Here is a 26951-nt window from a genome sequence, read left to right on the forward strand (position 1 = left end):
CTAAATACTTCCTCCACCGCTGTCAGCGTGTGTCCACCAGCAATGTCATCACATTACACATCCACTCATCACTTCCCTGCTAGTTTGTTTTTGTATTTTTGTATTTTTGTATTTTATTTTCACACATATATAGCATAAAACCAGATAATAGAACTAAAACAGATGTGACAGGAGAGGTTAAGATGCCACAGGCCACAGCCATTTTCCATCTGATATTATTCATTTCACCTTTGCCATTTCCATTTGGCCTTTGTCATTTGTATTTTCAAGCTGTATGCGAATGACGAGGTGTGAGGCAGACAGAATTTTTTTTTTTCATTGTTTTGCCAAAAATGGCTCTTTTGATATTAAAGGTTGCTTATACCTGCCATATACCATCAATCCGGCCTGTTTGCCTGCTACAACCATTCTTTTCATGAAGGGTGCACATCAAACTGATGACAAGCGTCGTGTTTTGTTCTTCCTTGGGAAGGGGTATCTGAGAATTAAAGCCCTTTTGAGAGCCCCCTCCCCCTTTCAAATCCCCTCCCCCACCCCTGGGAACCACAGGCAGCACAATACATTGACAAATATCAATGTCTTGTGTTGATTGTTTTTTCTTTCTGGTTCCTTTGTTTAATATGTGTTATGTGTCTTTGCATGTTTAACCTAACATGCTTATTTTAGACAACATGACTCCAGAAAAAAAGAATTTATGTTTAGGCCTACTAAGGATTTTTAGCAATGACTACTAAGGTAAACATAATTTGTCTACTGCATCAACTTACCGCTCTGTGTTGATACAACTTGACCTGTTAACGTTTTACCTTGTGACAAAACTGAAGTGGTTTAAGGCAACGAGTTGCCATGCAATGTTCTAGTAAAATCAATTAATTCTGCATAACATTGTAGCCTTGCTGCTTGGGGTTGGGTGCAGTCAGAAGTGTGCTCTGTTGCACGTAACCAGATCCAACAGTGATGTCACCGGGTCATGGAAGACACCAATAGTAGGTCATTGCAGCTATAGGTGAAGTTAAACCACTGAAGGTCAGCAAGGGGAATAAGTTACTCTGTTAATCAACGTGTACCCATTCTAGTTTGGTGAGCATGGGTTTTTAATTCCATATTAAAGGCTCAAAATACACTTTCGGTCCTTGGACTTGTAGTTTAGTCTGGACATGCCTCTTCAACACATATGGGATCATAAATCAGGGAAGGGACCTAATATTATTTCATTAATGTTCAAATATTTAATCAAATATATAGCCTATAATGCCCACTTATCGTTGTTTATTTATGTTGTCAACAATGTTGACAAAAATGTGGTCATACAGTAGCCTAGATGCCAACACAATAACATTTGTGTTGTGACATTTAACTGTGTCGGGCACCGTGCCATTGTCTCTACAACGAGAATTATTTCAGGTGTTATGGATCACTTTCAAAAAACCTACATGTAGCTATGCACACTATAACTAGGCCTACATTACATTTGTTATATGGATATGAGAACTACCGTATGCGTCCTTATATATTTAATAATGTACTCTTATCAAGACTAGAAAGGTCCTTTTTCAAAATAAAAACAAACGTAGCGTGCTCGCTGTATTCTCCACCCCTTTGATCAAGGCGGGATCTCCGCGAGCGGTTTTCTCTCTCCGCCAATCACCGTGCGGTTGCAGAGTACAGCCCGCCCTCTGTTCTTTGTGTGTACTTGGAAGCTGGAACATTTTGTTTCTGTAGGTAAATACAGTAAGTCCCTACAGCTGGACAGCCAGTGGCACTTTACTAGCTTTCTCATTATCAACAGCAATCAAGCTCCAAACTGTTGACAGGCTGGCGTTTAAGCTTCCCTAACGTCAACCAGGCAGACGTAAGGACGTCAAACTTTATTAGTTTAGAGTTTGAGTAATGAGAGATAAACACGTCCTCCCTTCATGCTTACTTTCAACAAAAAAGAAGTTATGGATATTTGCGACGGGAAGAAGAGGAGACAGGTAAGCGGCGGCGTGCGGGGCTGCAGGCGGAGCGTGGCCGTAAAAATGAAGCGCGACGTGGGTAAAGTCCTCCGTTCCCTAACGGTGGGGGACAACAATCACACGGAGCCTATGGAGGAGGAAGAGGACGACAACTGCTTCTCCATTAGCTTCCTGCGGAATGGCAGACTGGAGCCCTCCGCGGCGCTTTCTCCGCGGTACAGCCTGCTACGGGAGGTCGGGCGGGGAAGCTACGGGGTCGTTTATGAGGCTATAGCCCGGAAAACAGGGGCCAGGGTGGCGGTCAAGAGGCTCCAATGTGACGCCCCGGAAAACGTAGAGCTAGCTCTGGCCGAGTTCTGGGCTCTGACGAGCCTGGAGAACCGGCACCAGAATGTGGTCCAGCTAGAGGAGTGTGTCCTGCAGAGGAACGGCCTGGCCCAGAAGATGAGCCATGGGAACAAGCGGTCCAAACAGTACCTGCGCCTGGTGGAGACGTCACTAAAAGGTATGGACATTTTTTTATGGAATTCCATTGCTAGGCAACATCCTGGACCCTTTAGAAAGTGTATGTTTACTGTGAAATGGTCTTAACAGGCTACTGTCCTGTTTATTTCCCATTTACATAACAACAATAACATCCATACATGTGTGCATAAAGGGAGCCCCAATCATTTCTTAAAGTAGCCTTACTCCAAATACATTGTCAACATTATTACATTTGACTGTGAGCAGCTGTTACTGAACAATTTCCCTGAGGGGATCAATGAAGTATTCTGATTCTGATGACCTCTGAACTTGTAGCCTATTAAAGACTCAGTTGTCTCATGTTTTAATGAAAGCACACTTAAGTTCAGCTACAAAATAGTTAAATGTCTTTTCAGCTCATGTAAACATGCACTATGGGTCTGCACCTGCAGTAAGTGTAACCACAATTGTTTGGATTTTCTGAACCACACTCAGCAGCCACAGATTAACTAGAAAAACTAAACATTGCTAGTTACAGTTACGTCTGTCCAAAAAATATTGACATCAATGCTATGGTTCGAATGAATCAGAATTAGAACCAGAAAAGGATTTATTGCCAAGTAAGTAACAGTTACGAGGAATTTGCCTTGGTGCATACATAAACATATTAAAAATGAATATGTAATAAATAATAAATACAGATATATTCATTATAGCTGTTTAACATTAAGGAAAAAGAGCCTGAATGGTTTAAGAAGCGTCACTGGTCCACTTTAATGACGTATGGTTGCTATATCTTTACTTAAACAATACCATGTGGACAATATGTACCATAAACTAGAAATTAGATGTATGTATCAATGGTATTAAGGTTAATTTACTGAAGAAGGATATTGTGAATTAAACGTAAAATGAATTCCTTTTGCAGCCTTCTTTCCGTCAGTGCTGTTGGTTGCTATACATTACCTATAGTAGGCACAGAGAGTACACAGTGTTTCCCTCAGCCCACAAAAGAACACAGTGTACTACTTGGCAGCGTGTTAACCCATTGCTTGTTGACTGTCATTTCAGACACTAAACAATGACGTTAGAGTGTAATCTTGGATATTATAATGAGATACTGTAGCATAATCTAATGACATATACATTTTTTATTCTGTTTGTGTCATTGATGCCATCAATACAGTTTGACCTACTTATTACTCCCTTTGTTATTGCTCAGCAGGCATGTTGATTGAAATATCAAGCTGGTGAATACTGTACATCTTCTTCATAAAAGTGAAATTTAGCTGACCTGAGCTGTTAAAACCCAGAGTTATAAGTGAATTAGTGTACACAGTACAGGCTTGTTTTCTTTTAATAGCCTGGCTGTTATATAAGTGTCACCATTCAGGCTCTTGAAATCAAATATTAATCCCGAGCTGGCATCTTTCGCAGCCATCAAGTGACAATACAAAGAGTTTTTAGGATTCAGATAACAATTAAAAGGGCTTTCTTTTAATCTATATGCCCTCTTACCCTTTGTCGTGATCCACTTAACCTAGTTTCTGAAATGTAAAGACAGGTAGCAGCCCACAGAGTGATCATCAGGGCAGATCAGTGTGGGGGAGCAACGCTGTTTGGTCACACAAAGTGCTGTGTTTACCACAGACAGGCTCAGATTATTATTCTAAGTGTCTGACAGCATTATGGAAAGGATCCCTACAGAGATAGACCTTTTTGTTAAAGAGTAAGATCCTTTTTGTTTAACATGAACCAGCTCAGAAATGGCTATCTCCAAACCCACCAGACTCAATTTAAATAAACAGTAATTTTATCATTGTAAAACACACTTCATTCAAAGTTGACACAAACAAAATAAAACTATCAAAAGTTGTCTTGATTCGTCTTTCCACTGTTCCAACTATCACCACTCTGGTTTGATTAAGATAAACCCTTAATTCACCCATTTACATGTGGAAATTCACTGGCCCTATACACGCTAAAAGTCCTGATTATTTAAATGGAGTCTGGTGGGTTTGGCTATGGCGATTTCTGAGCTGTTTCTGGTCAAACAAAAAAGGTTTTACACTTAAACTAAAAGGTCTATCTCTGTAGGGATCCTTTCCATCATGTTGTCAGACACTTAGAATAATAATCTGAGTCTGTCAGTGGCAGAAACAGCACTTTTTAGTGGACAAAATTGACAATGCACATTTCCCCTATCTGGTTTTGTTGCAGCCCGGTTCACGGCTGCTGGTTAAAGCATTCTCGCTCAATACTGGACCAGTTTAAAATATTGTTGTTCACATTATTCACTGAGACATCAATGCATGTGAAAATAGGTTGACGAGAGGTCAAATATATCGATATCAGTATTTTGCCTTAAAAATCCAGCAACACAGGTTATAGCCCTAGTGAACAGACTGAATGTCACAGTTTGACTGCTGTTATCTCACTAATCAGGTTATATCTGTCCATCTGCATGCTGCAGGGGAGCGCATACTGGGTCACCCAGAGGAGCCCTGTTACCTCTGGTTTGTCATGGAGTTTTGCGAGGGCGGGGACCTCAACCAGTACATCTTGTCCCGCCGACCTGACCCCCAGACCAACAGGAGCTTTATGCGCCAGCTGACGAGTGCCGTGGCTTTCCTACACAAGAACAACATCGTTCACCGTGATCTGAAGCCCGACAACATTCTCATCTCACAAAAATCTGGTTCACCTGTTCTCAAAGTGGCCGACTTTGGCCTCAGTAAAGTGTGTGCCGGCCTACACTCCAAGAACAGCGAAGAACACCCTGCGGCAGGCGGCAGAGGCAGCAACCAGAACAACATCATCAACATAAACAAGTTCTGGTTGTCGTCGGCCTGTGGCTCGGACTTCTACATGGCTCCCGAGGTGTGGGAGGGCCACTACACGGCCAAGGCGGACATCTTCGCCCTGGGCATTATCATCTGGGCGATGATCGAGCGGATCACTTTCATCGACGCAGAGTCCAAGCGCGAACTGCTGGGCACCTACATACGGCAAGGTACAGAGATTGTACCCGTCGGGGAGGCTCTTTTGGAGAACCCCAAGATGGTTCTCCACATCCCTCAGAAGGCCAGGAGCTCCATGTCCGAGGGGGTGAAGAAACTCCTCCAGGACATGCTGGCGGTCAACCCTCAGGACCGACCAGACGCCTTCCAGCTGGAGGTGCGGATGGACCAAGTCACGTGTGCTGCGTGACAGCCCCTCAACTTCCCGAAACCTCTCCTTATTTTAACCTAACTAGTCAAAGAAGGGACCACTCTCCTTCCCAGGTAAGCTCGACTTTCTTGAAAACGTATTAGTGTTTCTACCTTTCTACCTTTTTAGGAACGCTCTCTTTAAGTTAATTCATGATCAAGTTCGAGTTTATTTGTCATTTCCACATTCCCACGGTGCTAACACAAAAATGTGCACAAATATACACATCTCAGATCCTCCAGTCAAGGTCTCCTCCATGTCCCACGGTCCCGGCTTAAGCAAAAAGGTTGACGGAGCTTTTTCTGTTGCTGGCCCTCAGCTGTGGAACCAACTGTCACCTGACATCAGAAATGCCCCTTCAATTACAATATTCAAAACCAGGCTCAAAACTCAACTATTTACATTGGCCTCCCCTGTGTTTTAATTGTCTTACCCTGCTATGTCTGTAATTAAGTGTTTGTCTATTGATGTTGTCTTAGCTTAAATCACTGATCTGTCAGTGTAGTACTACACTGTACAGTAGTAGTGCAATATCCAAATCGCAGGTGGGACGCAATATTTATGAAAGGCAAAATATTTGTCAAACCATTCTGAATGAAGTATTGTGGTGCTGCAGAGACGTCCCAGCCTACAAATCGTATCCAACAGACTAAGTCCTCCAGACTAAATCACACTATAATCAATTTTGTTTTAAGTATTTTTCAATGAAAATGAGACTAACGATACAAAATTGATCATTCCCTCCAATATCGTGAATCATATCACAATCGCAATATCAGTCAAAGTAATCGCAATTGGATATTTTCCTCCTATCGTGCGGCCCTAGACATCAGACGGCGTGTTGGCCTAATTTCTTCACTTCCAATATAGTTCCTAAGCTTACCTGCTGCTCCTGACTTTTGCCAAAGCTTCCCACGTCACTGTAGAGGGAAACTGGATTAACAGGAGTTAATCGGTACACGAAAACTGAGCTGTTGATGCAGTTAACAAGATGACGGATGTTAACAGAGTGTGCAAAGTTCAAGTTAGCTAACAAGAGGTGTGTGGATGACCTCGGGGGGCGGAGAGGGCGGTGTGAGAGCACAGTAAGCAGGAGGGAGGACGACTATAAAAAACCAAGCAGGGTACACCCTGGGCCTGAGGGCAAACAGCCTGGCTTTGAATAAAGTACAAACAGGGTGTGTGTGTGTGTGTGACAGTCAAACAGAAAACAATGAGTTCTTTTCTGGGAAAAGGTTTTTCTGGTTCATATTCACACCTGGAAGTGAATTACTTGTGCAAAACACTCAATTCTGACTTCTGTTTCCATCAAAAACACTGGCTGTTACAAGTTTTCGTCCTCTTCTCTGACAGCGGACACACAATCTGGCTTATTTTCCATGAAATTCTGGCGGATTAACGCCTCCCTCATGAGAGATGTAGCCTATTTCATCTTTTTATTACTGCTTGTTACTGCTTTGCACGGTTGAACGGTGCAAGAAGATGGCTCGATGCTTGCATGGCTCCTTATACTGAATGGGGATACTTTTGATGTGTAACTGTGCTAATGTCTTCCTGTAGCTCTGCGTGGCTTACTGAGAAAGCTTAGATAGATAGATAGATAGATAGATTTTTTATTGATCCCAAAAAAAATGGGAAATAACATTGTTGCAGCAGCAAAAATTTCAGGCACACGTACAGAGTAAACATGAAATAATAATTAAATAATTATTTGTTGCTCTAGCTGTCTGTACGGTGTCTTGTTGACTTCTGTCTGTATAGTGTAACCTGTACTAATGTCTTGCTGTTTCCTGTTGCTGTGGTCTAAAGTCATCTGGCCAAAGGACTACAGTTGAAAATTAGCCGTCTGGCTAACACTGGCACATTTACAGAAATGTTGATTCATGTGTGTTGTCCTTTTATAAAATAAAGAATAGGAATATATTGTAACACGGCTCAAGTACCGTTACTTTAATCAAATGCTGAAACCCCGCATCCTCCAATACGATATATTTCACTATAAACCATCCAATGCTTTAGACCTGAATCTGCATGGAGAGGCTGTTTAAAACGCTGCGGGAGAGAGAGTTGCTCTCTGCTCTGCTTTCAACGGACACACTGGTAACAAATCTGACTCGGTTGTCATTTAGTGTTCGGTTCATTTTGGCCTCACAGATTTCAGTCAGAAAGGCCTGTGCAGAAAACAAAGATTTCCGCCGTAGTGAAACACAGTTGGCCCAAATTGGATGCAGAGTGCAGCTGTCAGTCAGTTTCAGGCTGCTGTATGAAAGCATTACTGTTAACCTGACAATGATGGGGGGGAAATTGGAGGATAAAGCCGCGACTGTGTGCAAGCACGTGTTGCTTATGCTTGTAGCAATACTTCCAATAAGATGGCACGTTTTCGAAGGCACCACGCCATCCCTACTGTGTAACAACGAGAAAAAATGAAGTATTTTTCCACCGAAAAGTGCTTTTAAACATACAACAGCTTTTGTAGTAGTGATATATTCTATTTTTTTTTTTTTAAAGGAGTCTTAGTCTTGCACCTTTCACCCTTGCTACAACAGAAAGTCACCTGACACTTTTTATAGGAAATACTTTTACTTAATCATAACCTAATCTCACCCACTTTACCACTTTCTAAAAAGGGGAATATTTTGGATATCGGATAGGAACTCTCCCCCCTAAACAAACTGCACACTCAGCAGGAAGTAACTTTTTCTGCTGTGGTGACAGTGGAGGAAAAGTGTCCCTGTAAGATGTTAATTGTCTCAGTTTGCTATCTAGAGCGGAAACTCCTTTTCGCACATCAATCAGCCGCTGAGTGGATGCCCAATGACCCGAACTGTCCGTCTGTTTGTTTGAACTTGAACCCTCCATTGACCAGGACTAAGTCGACGATTGTTTAACAATTAGCTCTCCAATAATCCCCCACCCCCGCTCCCCCCCTCCCCCGTCCCTTCTGTCAGCAGAGGGGACTCTGAAAGTGATTTTGCGTGCTAGTCCGCTGCTTGGCCTCGTTCTATAGTGGCATTATGGGATGGTATGTTACGTAACAGGCCCACAAGTCGTGCACTGGTTCAATGGAAACTGTCTTCTGTTGGAGAGAGGGATTAGTGACTGTAAACATACGGCAATGATACTCCCATCTGATGGAAGGACGTATGGGGCTCGTATTGTTTTTGGTCAACATGGTTAAACCTCATTAGCTCTTATCTCCGTGTGTACTTCGTCCACACCAATCCCACCAATCGGTCCCAAAACGTCCCAGTTAGAGAGGAAATGCCCTAAACATATTCTTTGTAAATCTTTACAATCATTCCCCGAAAGAACCAAGCAGGCCTGCCTCGTTGCACCATCCAAATTCTCTTTAAAACTTGACATTTTCAGCGTGTTGCATGCTAGCTCAGAGTAGAGGTGTAAACCTTCACTGATCTCCCAATTCGATTCAATTACGATTATCATTTCTTCGATTCGATATCTCGATGCATCACGATGCATCGTGGTGTATCACGATGCACCAAATACATTTTTCTAATAAAGCCATATAGGATATTTAATTCATAGCTTTTCAAGCTTCAAAAACAACATTCTGCAGTGCTCTACTACTAAATAAATAGGATACATAAACCTACAGCACTGAGCACATGGCACTTCCTGAATGTGCAAAACATAACAGAATATGTAAACAGAAAGGTTGTTAGGCCTACATTAAATTGTAAACAGAAATAATCGATTATGGCCCGGTCGATTAACAATGCAGCATCGTCCATGTCCACGATTCGATGCATTGATTATTTGATTAATTTCAACACCTCTAGCTCAGAGTTTGTCGTTATTTCCCGAAGCGAACAGAGTTTGAGAACGGCAACACACAGAGAGAGAGGAAGGTGAGGGACATTGCACCAGATGTCACACAGTTATCCTCCAAATGTACTTGCGTTGATCCAGACTACTGGTCAACAGGCCTCAATGACCTGGGTGGACCTAAACCTAAGTTTTGTGTGACATCCCCCCGTGTCCATCCTCCCTCGCCTCCACCGCTGGACCATGAGAGTGCAGCTCCTGGCTCAGGGCTTATGGAGGCTTGCGTCTGGAACTTTTTGTCCTCTTGCTGCCTGCCAGCCAGCCATGCAACGACTCCGTCTGAACCAGGCCAGAGAACCGAACGCCCCAGGCCACGATGAACACAGTAGACCTTACTTTGGGAATCTTTTTTGACAGCATGAATGGGCTTTTTACAAGTTGAGGCACTTTCAGGGTGTTGCCATAAACTCACTGATGCCCTCAAGCAGGGTTGAGGAGCTTCTCTTTGCATTTTTTCATCCTATCAGAATATTAAAAAGCAGCATACATTTTGAAAGATAGACACCTGGGTCTGAGAGACCGCTGATCCTGCTCCTCTAAAGGAAATGAAGTTGTTTGGACAGCGGTTTGAACGCAGGGTACAGTACATTGTGTTCTGTCGGCTCAGTCACTGGGGGGTATTACAGAGGGGGCGAGAAATGCCAGAGGGAGGCAACCTTTATGCGATTTTAGGAGTGGGTGTGATGAGTGCATTGGCGTTCTTATGTAACATGGTTGTATAAGTGAGCATTCAGTGGCTGAGAAGGTAAATATTTCCTAGAGGCCCTCAGGGTTCAGAGAAATAACTGCAAAAAAAGGAGTTCCTACACAAATATTTCTGGTGGAGCCAGGGGCTGGACGATGTATATAGATAGATATATCATGCTTTCTGATAATTCAATAAATAAATAGTCTATATGAAATAACCACATGGTAAAGTCTGTTTTTGTAAACTCCTGTGTGAATTAAATACTTGACAAACGAAAGTACTTTTTCATTTTATCAAGAAATTTAGTGCAAAATAACCAAAGTAAAACGATCAGAATGTAAAGCGTCGTCCAAATGACGTAAACGTTGCTGTAACGCAGTTTTTTTTACATCACGATATAAACAATATTAAAAAAATATACATACGACATATTTATATTGTTTTGACGATATATATATATATAGATATATCGTCATATCGCCCAGCCTCAGGTGGAGCTCCTCTTTATGTCCTTTTGTTTATTCCAAAGTTAAAATCTTGGAGAGCAAGAGGAGAAGTCTGGCTGAGAAGCTGAAGCCATGTCAGTAATCTGACCCCTTCCTTTTTATTTTTATGTCATTTGTCCATAAAAATCTACAATGTGTGATGCACATTTCGGCACCCTGTACAGTCCATGCCATCCCACAGTGCTCTGGGAACAACATGGATCCACATCTTTTCCACTCCGCTGTCCCCATTCATGGTAGCTGTGTTGGATCTAATGGGCTGTAAGCTCTTTACAGCGTGTTAATCTCACAGTCTGCGTACCGTCTCATCCCTGCCAACATCGGGCTGTGAAAAGAGGGAGATTTTCTGGGTTATCGGTTGGAATGGCCTAACATTACTTGCAACCTCCCAGCCACCATATAACCGGTGTAAACGGTGTAAACTAAATGATTTTTAATGAGCCTTAAATCCATAGCAATCAAAAATTTACCGAAATGTACTGTGTGTGTTACCTCTGCCTTTGTGACTTTATCGTCCTCCGACACACCCTTTACGAGGAACTAGCCGATGTTAGCAGCTCCCCTCTGGGCCTCTACAGCATGCATGTTTGCTTTAATTAGCATCTCTACTAACGTCATTTACCCCCACCGTGTTCTACGCTTAACTCCGCCCGGCATAACGTTACTTTGCGAAACGCACGGCGTTTGCGGACATGGCTAGCGGCTAGAAAGGGGAAGGTCTCGCTCCAAGAGGACAGACATTTTAACGTTTACTTCTTCTTTTTAGGAGCTGTTTAATCATTTTTCAGTTCCGTTGACTGACTCCAACGTGGGCTTGAAGGTGATAAGTGACGCACGGCACGTCAGGCGGTTTTTTTTTTGGGTTGGGTTGTCAGCAGGGCATTAAATTGACACCAGCCAACCCGGCAAATTCCGGTAACTTTGGCTGGTATAACACTGTAAAGTTCCGAGCCAATTTGTCCGGTGATGAATGAAGCGAAGCGTGTGTTTTTAAATCGGCCGGCAAGTCAGCGTTGACAGATCGGTCTGTTTTCCGTCAAGAAATTTGGCCGTTGTGTGTTTGGTTTGGAAACCTTTATTTATATATATATATATATATATATATATATATATATATATATATATATATACGATCCGCTGTTGTGTTGATCAGATGTACCAAAGCTGCTGACCCGGTTCACTTGGACCTGTAAATAATAGATGAAAAGAGACGTGGTCTGCATCTGTCGCAGAGATTGAAAGCAGAGATGGGTTTCCTGTCTCTGATTTTACTTCAGGGTTTTTTAACTCGCTCTGTCACTGCTGTTATCGACTGTGCGTGCCCTCCGTCCCGTCACTAAATGAGAACATAAGAACTTCAAGATGGCAGGATTACCCAGAGGACGCAGATGGTGGAACAAACAAACAGTGAAACAAACTGTTAACCATTGTGGGGCTTGGCCTTGGAATGCATTTTCAGCTGTTGTTTTGAGCCAGATTTCCCCTCTCATTTGTCAAAATGTCTCTATTTTTTTCAAAACTAAAAATTGGCAGGAAGAATGACACATCTCTTTTAGTGGCAGCTCTGTTTTATTAGAAAGCATAAGTACTGAATGTCGTCCCAACCTTTGAAATGTTACAGCTGGTTTTGTCCTCTGGTTATTAAAGGTGATCCTCATATTGCACTGTATCCAACATCTGTATTTGCTGTGAATGCTTTGTCAATTTCGCACCAAGAGAAACTAGGAGGCACACACCTAAACTTACATAATGAGTAGTTTTCCTGAATGCCAGCCATGCGGAATGTGTTGCTTTGCGTGCCTCACGGCCACAAAACCACCCCGAGCTCGTAAAAACTCTCTCAAACTGGTTCTAGAGAGCTGCCACGGTGTCCTGCACTCACAAGAAGAAACCGGCCCCCACCACTTCCCCCAGTATACCGGTCTCTGCTGGTTTTTTAACAAGATAGTAGTCTGCTTTTGGGTTGTGCAACAAGAAGTGGCTGAGTTGGCAGCAGAGCTCAGTTTGTCCAGGATCTGCTGGGCTACAACATCCACCTTGTTTCCCTCGTCTCCGGCTTATTTATGTAGCAGTAGTATCTCCAACAGAGCAACAATCAGAAAAATGATAGGCTGACGACATACAGCGAGGGTGTGAACAGAGGGGGGTTTCAAACGTTTATATGTTGCACCACGTTGATTTTAGTTTAGCTTTGCCTCTATGTTTCTATAAGTTTCTTACATTATTACATAGTTCTTTGCAGGACAAATATCTGTGTATTAACAGTTTTATGTATATTTAAACAGAAGCTAACTTGTATTTTTGTTTTTGTTTTACATTTCGTATTGTATAATTTGTGCTCCGGAGATTAAAGTCCACTTTTGTCGTTTTTTTCCGACGCTTGGCGCTTTTTGTCGACATTATTGAATTAATTTCCAATGGTTTTTTTTGTTGCTTTTTTTGACGTTTTTAAAGTTCTTATTCAGAAGTTTACTAACTCAGCAGTTTTGTAAGAGAGCTTTTTAAATAACAGAATTGAGTTTTTTACTATGTTAATGTTAGTTGTAGTTTTAGATTTTCGGCTCTGCTTTTTCTACCATCAGAACCAAATTACATAGTTCTTTTCAGGACTCTTCCCGGGAAATTATTTGGCTGCTAAAATAAAGTATTTCTGCTAATTTTTACACCTCAAATCTATTTTCTTCCCACTTGTGCTGCTCAGGCATGGGCCGGTTACCGGTTTCAAGGTATACCGCGGTTTTGAAAAAGTCACAGTTTTCAAAACCACTAACATTTTCTGTCATACCGTTCCTAAGGTATGAGCTGTTTGTTATGAGTCTACAAGGACAGAAAGTGCAGTTTAGAAATACGACTCCCTGCCAGAGTGCAATGTGTTTCAAAATAAAATACATGGTGTTCAATGAAAAAAAAAAAGTTGTTGTTTATTACCCAGACATTTCAAAAATAATACATTTGAAAGCTGTAATTGCAATACCACAGTACGGTGAAACCGTGATATTTTTGCTGAAGGTTATCGTACCTGCCCGTTGCCTCATCCAAGAGAGCGATGTGTTCGAGGCCCGTCTGAAAATAAAAGTAAACGGCAAGTTTTTTTCTTTTTAAACTTTTATTTTCAAACGGGACTCGAACACACCGCTCTCTTGGGTGAAAGTCCTGTGTTTGTTTGGCGCTCTTACATTTCGTCTCATTACTTCCTCCTCTGCTCTCCTCATAAAGGCCACTAGAAACATAAATATAAGTCGTAATTGCTGCCTGAAGAAACGACTTCTGGGAGCGTTTTTCTCTCCAGGGAGGACAGTCTCAGACTTAGGTTTTGGGAGGCATGCTCGTAAAACGCGAGTTCAGACAGTTCACACACGACATTCCTTCACAGCTGCTCTTGCAAAGACAAGAGATGGAAACCAGAAACTGCTGAATGCGGAGGAATTCGAGCCTCAGGGCACTGTGACTTCATCAGCTGTTCTTTTTTTAAAGAACATGGTTTTTAAAGAACAGATTTGGGTCGAGGAGGATGGTGAACGAAGGGAAAAACAGGGTTCAGGTTCAGAAATGACTGGAATCCTTCTGCGTGTCCAAAATGCCCGTCAACCCCCCGACCAGAAAACAGATCGATAGTGCCTGGCTTTTAGTGCGTCAGGAGGATACTTTATGGCCTGACAAGCTCTGCAGCGTCGTTGGGAGTTATCTGAGAGGATCCTAGGGCTGCTCGTGTAACAGATGTGGACAGGGTATGGAAACGGACAACTTCAGCTGACGGTTTTCCAAAATGTATTTGCTCTGCAGAAGACAATATCACATTAATTGACTTCTGGTCTACTGTTTCCTACTATCCGCACCTCTGCTCCTCAGCAATACAAGGCGGTATTGTCTAAGAGTGATCTCATTTTCTACCATACATACATGGAAAAGTAATCATAATCACAATTATTTTGGTCAATTCAACCCATTGAGTTTTGGAAAGATGTTGCATTTATTGAAGATAAAAAAAAAAACTGTGAAACAAATGAATGTGAAATTTCCATTCATACGTTTCCCGTTGAACTTATTGAATTCCCCGTCCGAACACGAGACGGAATAAGTGTACTTGCAAAATAATGTTTTCTCGATTACATTGTTTTTGTGATCATAAGAAGCGGAAATCGCGATCATTTCGATTAATAACAGCCCTACAGGAACCTGAAAGATGAAGAATCCTGTAGACTGAACTCATTATGATTTCTATGTTTTCATAGTCAGTATCTGAATGAATTTGACATTTGCTTCAAAGGCAGCTACACGCCGAGCCGATTATCGGCCGTCTGACAGTCTGGCGAGGTCAGTGACTCGAGTCTGTTCGGTGTGTTCCGTGCCGTCGTCCGTTGGAGGAGCCGTCGGCCTTCATTTTCGCCGACGTGACTTGCTCAGTCGGAGTCGGAGAGAAAGCCTCTCAAAATCTGACGAAAATCTTCTAAACTGACCTTTGTCGATCTGAAATGAAGACAGATTCAGCAACTGCACGGCCTATTTCTCTCTTAAAATGTTTTCAGAAACACGTTTCGGTGAACTATTTTAGTCCAATATGAGATCGTATTCTGAAAGAGTCGCCATTAATGGCAGGTTGAAAAATCCAAAATCCGGAAGCAGCAGCCAGACCCACGTGACACGTTCGTCCAATCAGCTGCCGGTTGTTTATTTTTTTGGCCAAAATACAGATTAGTGCCGCCTTCTGTTATAGAGACGTATTACGTCTCGTCTCTTCGGTGTGTTCCGAGGCATTTTTTTGACCAACTCGGGGACACTGATCAGTCCAACTGGCTTTTCTGCCAACGGTCGGCCGTCTGGTTGGTCTGTAACGGCCTTAATGCACACCAGGGCTGGGTATGGCTACAGATCTCCTAAATCGATTCTGATTCACAAGTTACCGATTTGATTTGATTCTATACAGATAACATGTTGGATATTTCAGTTACCATACCAATTTAGCTTGGATATGAAAGAGATTCTCAGAGAACTAATGCTGTGAATTGTACAAGGAACCCTTTAACCTGGAGCATTATTCAAAATATAAATGCTGTAGGGAGACACACAAAAATGTACAAGTGCTGTCTTAATGCAGAGGGTGCGATGCAGAGACAGAGACCTGAAGCCACATCTGTGAAAACAGCCATGGCAGTTTTTCTCTCGCCGAAATTTAGCCAAACTTTGATGCGTTTTTTCAGCCTGACATGGATTCCTTAGAACGTCTAGTTTCATATGATACCAACGTCTTCAGTCTGACTTTGAAACGGAGCCTCCTAAAAGATCAATCTCAGGATTTTATGAATCGATATTGCATCATTCAAATGAAGATTGATTTGAACAGGGCTGCACAATATATCGTTTTTTTTTATCGTCATCGCGATATCAACTGGCACAATAAACACCTTGCGAAAGGCTGCGACATATCGATTAAGACACTCAGTTTTTTGTGTTAGTTGAAAGACCATATCAGTAGAAAACTACACTTTAATATGTAATGTAACTGTCAATCTTTTTTTAGTGGTGCGTTTTACTTTCAATTCAATGTGTTCAATAAAACAACGTTGGAAATGATTGCCATACAATTTGTCGTATTTTAGCAGAATATTGAAAGCAGCAGAACTGAGTACACTTTAATATCTGTTCCTTTATCTCAAGTTATATTGTTATGGAGATATTCTGTTATCTCATATTTTCCTGATATCGTGCAGCTCTAGATTTGGGGTTTTGGGGTGGCAGTAGTTTAGTGGGGGTGGCAGTAGTTTAGTGGGGGTGGCAGTAGCTCAGTCAGTAGGGAGTAGGGAGTTGGGTTGGGAACCAGAGCGTTGCTGGTTCAAGTCCCCATACGGACCAAAGTATGGTGCCCTCCTGGGCACTGCCAAGGTGCTCTTGAGCAAGGCACCGAACCCCCAACTGCTCGGGGCGCCTCTCCATGGGCAGCTCCCTCACTCTGACATCTCTAGTCAGTCCACTCTCTATTAGTGCATGTATAGGTACTGAGCATGCGTGTGTAATTCAGGCCTGTGTGTAATGTGTGTAATAACAACAGAGTGAAAACATTGTAATTTCCCCTTGTGGGATTAATAAAGTATACATTATTATTATTATTATTATTTATTTGAATCAGATATTGGCTTTTTTAAACCCACCCCGAATGAATGGAATACTGGATGTTACCGTAAATATATGTGGATTTTAAAGTGCTCATCCTCAGCAGTGACATGTCTCCATTTTGCACATCATCCCTCATTCACCATCCCAAACATGCGTGCGTCCTCCTAAGCTGACCCACTTTGTGTTCATACCATGTGCCGCAAGGTTACGCAACCTGTGAGGAGAGGAACAGACCGCTGCTAGCCCAAGCTGTGGCATGTCAGCCGCTGGGCTATAATTAGATCCCAGCGCTGCACTAAACCTGTCCTCCTCGGCACAGCTACATCTACAGGCAGGACATACACTCGGGGGTCAGCTGGTGTTGTCGTTTTGCTGCAGGTAGATGTAGAAGCACCGGTCTGGGGCTTTGTGTCCGCAGTGATGTCGAATTTAAGGTCAATACATCTCATATTTATTTCATTGTTTATTTTTTGCAGAGACAGCGCACAATTAAAAGTAATTGCACCAGAGTTAGCGAGCAGCTAACCATACGATACTGTACATGTGGCAGGTTTTTATTTATCGCAGTTTATCACAACTTTATGTCTCTTCTAAGTAGGTGTGTCTGACCTGGTTGTATGTGAGGTTGCTTTCACACCTGAGCAGCTTTTTTTAAAATTGTATTTAGGGAAGGTTCGCTGAGAGGAAGCCTCTCTTTTGCAGGAACGCCCTGCAAAAGAGTTACACATTCATACCTGGAAGTTTTATCAGAACCCTGGAGCATTTAGTGGGATAGTCCGGCCTCGGTGTGGAAGCTCATTTGAACTCTGGTCCGCTTGAAAACGGCGGTCTCTGTTCTCTTCCAAGTGAACTAGACTTTGGTTCACTTTAGGTGAGAATGCGGGACTCCCGCGGGTCACGTGATTCCCGCGGGAGTCAATTTCACTGTCTGTAACGTGTTCTGGACGGATAGGGCATAGAAACCAATGGGAGCGGGACGGAGCCGGAGATTAAATTAAAAAATGACGCTGCGATGCGGTGAGTGCGCCCAAAGATTGCGAGGCATTTCGTTTTAGAAAAGGGAACCACTTACAACTCACAAAACGTTTGTTGATTGGGAATACCGTGACCTGCGGGAGTCTCGAAAAATTGTCACTACCTAACCCTAACCCCCCCCCAGCAGTGAGAGACAAACAGCTCTGCAGCGCTGCATTCACACAACAACATCAGCAGAGCAGAGCAGAGGAGCTGCTCTCGCTCCCTCGGGCCATCGCTGCAGCTGTGCGCACACACACACACACACACACACACACACACACACACACACACACACACAGAGTCTGATAACTTTAGACAACATATGGAACGAAATGGGAGCGGGACGGGATTTGGGAGTCTTTCGCTCGGGATTTTGCAGGACAGGATTTTTTTGGCGGGGCAGTCACGTGATCGGGATGTGAGTATTTTCGTGGGCTCGGGATGGGATGGGAGCAACAATTGATTCCCGTGTCACCCTCTAAAGTGAACCAAAAAACAGTGCATGTACTAGCTAATTTAAACATTTTTATATAGGCCTGCACGATTCGGGGAAAAATATGAATCACGACTTTTTAGCTTAGAATTGATATCACGATTCTCTGCCACGATTCTTTTCTCACGAAGTGTGATGTTTATTGCACACATGAACCATGACAAACAAACAAATTGGCAGTACCAAACAGAGATTTTTTTTGGCACCTATAGCACATTGCGCATCACCACGAGCCTGTAAACATAGAGGCTTCAATGAATACAGAAAATATAGTACATACTGGCCATTAAAGTACAGAAGGCTACCAAAACTAGTGACATATATCACACTGAACTAAATATGGCCCTGATACAGGCTCTATCTGAACTCCTTGAACATATCTTTACATAATTAAAACATGTCAATGTGAAATGCTTTCAATAAATTAATTGAAAAAAAAAAAAAAAAAAATTGAAGTCATTTAAAAATTAAATCGCGAACAGGGGTGAATCGAGATCGAGATTTTATAATGATTTATGGTGCAGGCCTACTTTTATATGATTTAAGGGACGATAACTTTCAGATCCTAACTTCTTCTGAGCACACATCGCTGGTCGTCTGTGTGACATCATCTCTCCTCTCGCTGTCTGTCAGCTGATCACATTGTTCGCCTTCTTCTAAAATATTAGAAACCAGAAAACCCGAGACGTTATAAATCTGGTGTTGCTCCATTATTTCTGAGACCAGAAGTGTCGGAGAGTTTGACTCAGATATTCTGTCCAATAGACGAGCGACCGTTTCCACCGTGTGACATTCGTCTACAATGTCTGGTGTTTTGACAAAGTGCAGTGTGAACGCAAACCGAGTCAAATGAAAGATGTTGCAACTTCACCGCCGAATCTACAGGTGTGACTGCGCCCTAACTAACGTGTACTGTCTAAATGTTATCAAAAGCGTAGGGAATGACGTCCATCAGTTTGATTTCTTGTTGCCCCCGTTCTGACCTGTGCACACTTTGTGTCTTTGCAGCTTTGTTTACTTCATGGACGTGGACTACGATGGAAAAAAGGAGCTCTGACAAACCGAACTGTGAAGGATCCACAAGTCATGATTTGAGCGGGAAGTGATGGACTGGCTAATGATTCCAAAACTCTGGGACAGGAACAGTATGCAAACAAACCAGACCACAACAGTGCACTTCCAGCTACAGCCAGCTGCAACGCCTGTCACCACGGAGCTGCGGACGTTTGATTTCACTGGTGGAGAATGTCAGTGTCTGGGCTGACTGGATATGACAACCAGGTTTAGGTTTATATTTGTTGATTTTTGTTCCCAACAGCCCCAGTAAAGGCCTGCTCTTCCTTAACATTTCTAATTAGGGCTGGGTATCGCCACAGATTTCCTAAATCGATTCCGATTCACACGGTCCCATTTCGAATTGATTAGATTCTACAAGCGAGTCGATTAGGGATGTCTCAGTTACAATAATATAATAATATAAAATAAGCTTTGCTTGGATATGAAAGAGATTCTCAGAGAACAAATGATGTAATTTGTACAAGGAACCCTCTAACCTGCTGCAGTATTAAAAATATGAATGCTGTCAAGAGTTGACCCCAAAGCAGTTACATAGAAGCAGAAGTGCTGTCTTAATGCAGAGGGTGTGATGCACAGACAGAGACCTGAAGCCACATCTGTGAAAACGGCCATGCCAGTTTTTCCCTCGCCAAAATGTAGCCAAACTTTAGAGCGTTATTCAGCATGAGAATAATTTCTTTTGATCGTCTAGTTTCATACGATACCAATATCTTCAGGCTGGCTTTGACGCGAAGCCTCTTAAAAGACCGATCTCAGGATTTTATGAAACGATATCGGATCATTCAAATATTCATTCAATTTGAATCGGAAAATCGATTTCTTTTTTTTAAAACCCAGCCTTATTTGTAATGTACTTGTCTGTGGCACAGGTAACGTACTGGACTGAACCAGTATCTTAAGGTCAAAGCATTATTTAATGATGACAGTATGTGTGAATTACTATGAGCAACAGTTTGTCTTTGCTACGCTGCCCTGTACAACCTCGTGCCTTAACGTTGATTCACATTAAGTGCGATTGCATCATGAAAACGATGTTGTGGGTTACAGAGGGAACTCGTACACCGAGGCAGAAACTTCACGAGGCTGGAACCACTTTGGTCTCGTGCAGGTTTCTTTAAATTGACCAAAGGAATATTTTGCTTTCAATGATGTCATAATTTGTTACCGATTTCCCCGGCTGCAATAACGTCAAGTGCGAATGTGATCATTCGGTGGCTCGCCTCTACTCAAAAGCTCAAGTGCAGTCATGATGCTGAAGCTGAAATATACAAAACTTAAACTAAAATGATATCGGCATCAAGGATTTTCTGCGAGTGTCACATGTAAGCTCATGTTTAGGAGGTTTACAAGGATATTTCACTCCAGAGACACAACAAATGTGAATGTGGACGGTTTTCACGTTGTTTTGAAGGTGTTTTACAGAATTCTCCTTAGAAGTAAGCCGGCCTGGGTCAACTCCATACAATACTGTGCTATTGTAACCAAACAATTCAGATTTGCTTTTTATGTGGGCATTAGTTCCTGTTCAATCCAAAGAGCAGCTGTTTTGCGTTTATCTATTTAACATCACTGCAAAGCTCAGTATGAACATAGTTTCTAAATTAAGGTATGACCAAGAAACAATCATGATCATTTTAGTGGGATTTAAAGCTGTTTCATGCTTCTTGCATTCAGCTGGGCGCTGCGGACGGCGCGCTGCGGACGGCGCGTATGGTTGCTGCAAACCGTCTGGTCTTTCATACCGATTGCGGTCAGAGCAACTCAAAGAACGGACTTCTCTCCTGTAGCCAATCATTGCAACGCGGCCTGTGCAAACGCGTCCGCATTGTTACAGAAATGTCGGAGGTGCGCGGCTCTGCGATCAGACCCTCCGCGCACAGTCGCCCAGGCTGCGTTTGCGTCATGCCGCTGTCCTCACCGCGCTGAACGCAAGAAACATGAAATTGCTTAAAGGCTGTTTTGAAAACGTTGTACTGAACGTTTTTTACATTGAGGTCGAGTGTGGCATTTTAGGAGCGGAATACTAATTTCACTACAGTTCAAGATATCAAGTCAATGGGTAACTTCCAATCTGCTGTCATTCAGAGACACTGAGCGTCGTTCTGTACTCTCAATGGGTTTTTCTACGGGAACAGCCCGACACCTGAGCAGTTTTGAGACATCTGTGGCTGCATCTTTTCTTGAGTATCTGATTTGGAGACTCTCACAGGAAATTTGAAGATTTCCCATCTGGAAATAATCCCCAAAAGCAACCACGGGATGCCCATCCTAACTGGACTATCCCTTTCTTCCTTCCTCTCTTGACTGAAGTGTTTTTAAATTTCTGCAGTGGCACATAATGCCACGTAGAACACGTTCAGTCAGTCTTCTATCTGTGTTGTGAGAAAATCTTGGCTTCTTTGTGCTGTAATTCATGCATCCTTATTGTTAAGCAAAACAGTATTTAGCTGACTGAGGCTACATTTACACTACTACAGTACCTTTTGGTTTTTAAGCGGCAAGGAGTTTTAGCTCCAGTAGGAGAACTAATCTCTGTTTAAACTAACACGCCCAGAACGCATAACTCATGACCATTTATGATTACTGGGCACAAACAGGAAGCAGATTGTATACTCCGCCCAGTTGGTGGTAGTTGCTTTTAGTTGCTACAGAGACTGCGGAGATAGACGAGAGTTTTCTCTTTCTTGATCTTGTTTGGATCGGCTACGAGGTAGAACTGTTACTGAAAGTAACACGTGACTACAAGGCGACAGAAAACACTGACTGGGAGTCCGTCTGACGTTACTCTGCAGTGGAAAATCATGGCTGGATAAGTTGAAAATACAGAAAATACTTAGGAGAAAGAACAACGGATTTATTATCGCTACGATGAGGTGGAACTGTTACTGAAAGGTCTGTAAGCTACCTAACCGATAAGACTGACTGACGTGCGTCCTCGTTTCCGAACGTCTCCGTTTGTGCCCGTCCAGACTACAACGCATCCCCGGAGTTTTCAAACCAAAACGGGGGCACCAGTGTTTCCAAATGTCGCCGTTTTTAAGAGCCCAGACACTCCGGAGTAGTGTGGACGCGAGGCGTAAACACAGCAAAAGACATTAGTTTTGAAACCAAAATGTAGCAGTGTAAATGTAGGCTGATCCACAGGTGAGATGTTACTTGAAGCAACTAGAATTTCCAGGAAAATAGAACAAAATGCAAAAGTTTAACTGCACAGAATAATTGAAACACAGAGATAAAATCAAACAAGAAGAGAGTGGTTAGAAGGGTGGGGGGTTGTGTGTTCCAGACCCTAAAAGCTGTGCTAGCCTTCACTCCTCAACATGGACCAGAGGAATGGCCAAAACCTCCTGTTGGTTTCGTAGCACTGCGTAGCGTTTTGAAATCAGTGACTCAGAAGTAGTAGTAGATTTTTAAGGTCCTACCTCATTCTCAGCACTTTGAAACATCTTATCTACATCGACACTGTCCTTCGTCTTAGTTTCTGATACAAGTAGAACTTTGCTTGAGTGGGGTCAATTTTTACCTCCGACCCCATCTCTCTTTAACCTTTAGACTGACTGCAGATGTGAGTTGCGCATGCGTCACTTTGCGACAATGACCAGATTTCACGCAGATCTGTTTTGCTGTTAGCCACAGAATAATGAGATAGGTACATTACATAGCAGTAATTTATTATTTAGCGTAAGGCATCACATTTTCACGGCATGATCCCTGATGTCAGTTCTAGATTAGAGGCTGAAGTATCCGACAAGAACCTGCTATCGAGAGACTTCTGTAATGTCAGTACAATAAAAATGGACCTACATAACGAAGTCTGTTCACTGCTGGCTACAAGTTAGCAATCAAACACAACGAAGGCTGTCACTTGAATGGCGTTTTGAGCTAACGTTAGCAATCAAACAATCATAGATAGCTAAAACGTTTGCCGTAAACCGTTTAAATCTGAGCATGCGCAACTCACATCTGCACTCGACTCACATTGGGTAGTGACACCGTTTATGATACAACATCTGCACCCTGTTACCTTCCCTCTTAACGGCTGTATCACAGAGATAGTCGAGCACAACAATGTTGTTTGCATTCAACAACTACAGCTATAAGGCTATATTAGTGCCCGAAGGTGTCTATGCCTGAAGGCCTTTGTGTGTTTCAAACAAATGAGTTGGTGTGATGGATAATACAACCATGTCTTAGGTCAAAAGTGTCAAAAGGCAGTTAGAGCCGACTCATGGCTGCATCCCACTGGCTGCCCAATCAATCAATCAATCAATCGTGGGGTTGAAATCGCCCCTCACCACGAACAGTAACAGAATGAATTGTGTGAAGAATAAAATGACAACTTAAAAGAGTTCAAATTGTCTGTTTTGTTGGACAATCTGACAAGCCCGTCATTTAAAACCACCTACGCGTGATCCGCGGCAAATCCGTGAGGTAGGGCGCAGAGCAGAGAGGCAAAGGTCAAAGTTGAAATAATTTGAACTTCGAGCCCAGCGCACAGCGAGAAATCCAACATGCTAGTTGGGTGGCACCGCCCTCCCCCGTAAAAAACAATGGAACCGCGGTTTCACCTTGGATCATGTGTAGGCGGCTTAACGGACACACACAAACCATTTCCTAGTGAGCATGTGAAAGTATCTCGTGCTCACGAGAAACCAATCTAAGGCTAACACAATGATGCTAACAAAGTACTGCTAACATCATGCGGCTAATGTTAATATTTCACATTCACAGCATGACATTATTTGTTGATGATACTATCAGGGACATTTCGTTGCGTTTTCAGAAAGATGAATACCGCACAAGAAATGTTTTTCGTGAGCACACGAAAGAAAAAGAAAACTGACACTTACGCTGAATGTAAGGGATTCTGTGAACATACAGAGATCTCAGGAGCGAGTAGTTGTTGAATGCTAACACATTGCTGTTGTTATAACATGAAAGATGTTCAATTTTGGGATGAGACTTCGATTTTTCACTTTTTGCTAAAGGACCAGTGTAGCACGTAGAAAAAATTGTTATTCACTCTTCATGCTGACCTGCTCTGCAGTGTTCAGTATACTTGTTTCTTTAGGCATTAAACTGAACATAGACTGTACGTGGCATTGCTGTGGTAATAAGCTAACAGCAGATCTTTACAACTAAATCATCACTACTAAAACTGTCCACTGTCGCTTTACTTTTCGTATGAGCCGTTTCATTTCGCTCTCTCTTAAAGTGCTCATATTATGCTTTTTGGCTTTTTCCCTTTCCTTTATTGTGTTATATATCTTTTTTGTGCACGTTATAGGTTTACAAAGTGAAAAAGCCCAAAGTCCACCCCAAAGGGACTTACCATCTCTGAACACTGTTCACAAACTGCTCCAAACAGCTCTATTGTAGTCCAGCCTTTACTTCAGAGACAAACGTGGTCACTTTGTAACACACGTTATAATGCTCGCCTAGCTGCTAGCATGGCACGCCCTCATACTCTGCTTCTGACTGGCTAGTAGTCCTTACCTAGATACTGTCAGGGCACTCCCTCATACTCTGCTTCTGACTGGCTAGTAGTCCTTACCTAGCTACTGTCAGGGCACGCCCTCATACTCTGCTTCTGACTGGCTAGTAGTCCTTACCTAGTTACTGCACATGTGCGACTCCCAACAAAGATGTTACAGCAGTGAGAGGTCTCACTCTGTAGCTAAAACAGAGACCTGAACACAGGGTGAAAAGAGGAGCTGCAGCAGTGTGCAGTACAACAAAAATATGGTGTTTTTAAAAAATGTAACCATGTAAACCTATTCTGGTACAACCTCTAAATACAATTATGAACCTGAAAATAAGCATAATATGAGCACTTTAAGACTCGTAATGATTCCACTTGAAAACACTTTACACTATGCAAAATGTTTCACTGCCTCACTGCAAACACCGTACAGAGCCACACCTTTCTCAAACAGTTGTGTGTAATATCTTGAACTTTTTTCTTTTCTTTCTTTTATTGCATATTTCCAGTGTGTACAGAACAGAAATGTATGTTTTAATAAGAACTGCTTTTTAATGACGCTGACAGGAGCCATTAGATGTTTGAGAAAGCATCGTGTTTTTTTTGTTGTTGCTGTAAATATATTTGACAACTTTTCTTGAAATAAATGAACAAAACTATGACATTGTGGAAATTTGTGTTTTAATTTTTAATTTAAAAAGGCCACCATCGGGCACCTGGGTAGCTCACCTGGTAGAGCTCGCGCCCATATACAGAGGTTTACTCCTCAACGTAGCAGCCATGGGTTAGACTCCAACCTGCGGCCCTTTGCTGCATGTCATTCCCCCTCTCTCTCTCTCTCTCTCTCTCTCTCTCTCTCTCTCTCTCTCTCTCTCTCTCTCTCTCTCTCTCTCTCTCTCTCTCATGACTTCAGCTGTCCTATAAATAAGAAAAATTTTAAATAATCATATTATTATATTTATTAAGTGTTTGAATGATATCCTAATGTGAATGTTATCTCCATATATTCAATCCCTTAATCTGTATTTTGCAGAAAAACGGAAACATTTTTGTAGTTAAGATTTTAGTTTAGTTAGGTCCGTTATATGTGCATGCGTGTGACAGCTGATGTGCACGTCCGTATTCATGTTTAGAGCAAACATCTGGCACATTTTCTGTAGTTAAAATCTGAAACTTGCGTGAAAATGGGTGGGTTATAATTTAAGGTTTGAGCTGTTCGCACGACTATAAAAAGTCAGTGCATTACAATCAGTGGTGTGGAATTGTGGAATGGTCTGTGCACAGAACTAAAGCAATGTCCAAAACATAATCCAGTTCAAAAAAGGTACAAAGCAATGATTTTCAAAAAAATATATGAAAGAAGGAGGGCTTTAACAGCTGCAATATGTGTTCATTGACGTATACTATGTGTATGATTATGTGTGTGTGTGTGTATATATATATATATATATATATATATATATATATATATATATATATATATATATAGGCTATATATTATAAGATAATTATGAATAAGATATAAATATGTGTTAAATGAAATAATAATATAATAATTTACTGAGTTATGGAAAAGGGGTAGGATTAAATAAGTGTATTATTACTACTCCTTTTCAGACTGTCTATGTTCGTTAATGTTACTTATTGTTTATTGAATGTTGCAACTAATGCAACTAACGATTATTTTCATAGTCTATTAATCTGTCGATTATTTTCTTGATTAATCGATTAGTTGTTTGATCTATAAAAATGTCAAAACATGGTGAAAAATGTGGATCAGTGTTTCCCAAAGCCTAAGACGACGTCCTCAAATGTCTTGTTTTGTCCAAAATTCAAAAGATATTCAGTTTACTGTCACAGAGGAGAGAAGAAACTAGAAGATATTCACATTTAACAAGCTGGAATCAGAGAAATCTTTTTTTTTTTACAACCCCAAATCAGAAAAAGTTGGGACAGTATGGAAAACACAACGAAAAAAAGAAAGTAGTGATTTCTAAATGTACTTTGACTTGTATTTCATTGCAGACAATACAACAGCACATAATTTAATGTGTTCTTCATGATTTTTATTGTTTTTTTTTCTCCAAAAAACAAA

General features: G+C 41.9%; 1 protein-coding gene and 1 long non-coding RNA gene across 2 annotated transcripts; both read left to right on the forward strand.

Moving 5' to 3' along the window:
- The first annotated feature begins 1682 nt into the window (after window positions 1-1682).
- Window positions 1683-20945, forward strand: stk35 (serine/threonine kinase 35). The gene is made up of 3 exons (XM_031311426.2): window positions 1683-2463; window positions 4897-5707; window positions 19306-20945. The coding sequence occupies exons 1-2, from the start codon at window positions 1917-1919 to the stop codon at window positions 5631-5633; spliced, it is 1284 nt and encodes a 427-aa protein (XP_031167286.1). The 5' UTR covers window positions 1683-1916; the 3' UTR covers window positions 5634-5707; window positions 19306-20945.
- A 2359-nt stretch (window positions 20946-23304) lies between these two features.
- LOC116058717 lies at window positions 23305-25518 on the forward strand. Its single transcript, XR_004107098.2, has 2 exons — window positions 23305-24588; window positions 25215-25518. It is a non-coding gene; the product is annotated as an uncharacterized LOC116058717 (long non-coding RNA).
- The last annotated feature ends 1433 nt before the right edge of the window (window positions 25519-26951 follow it).

The sequence above is a fragment of the Sander lucioperca genome, chromosome 12 (genome assembly GCF_008315115.2).
Source record: "Sander lucioperca isolate FBNREF2018 chromosome 12, SLUC_FBN_1.2, whole genome shotgun sequence".
Lineage (NCBI taxonomy): Eukaryota > Metazoa > Chordata > Actinopteri > Perciformes > Percidae > Sander > Sander lucioperca.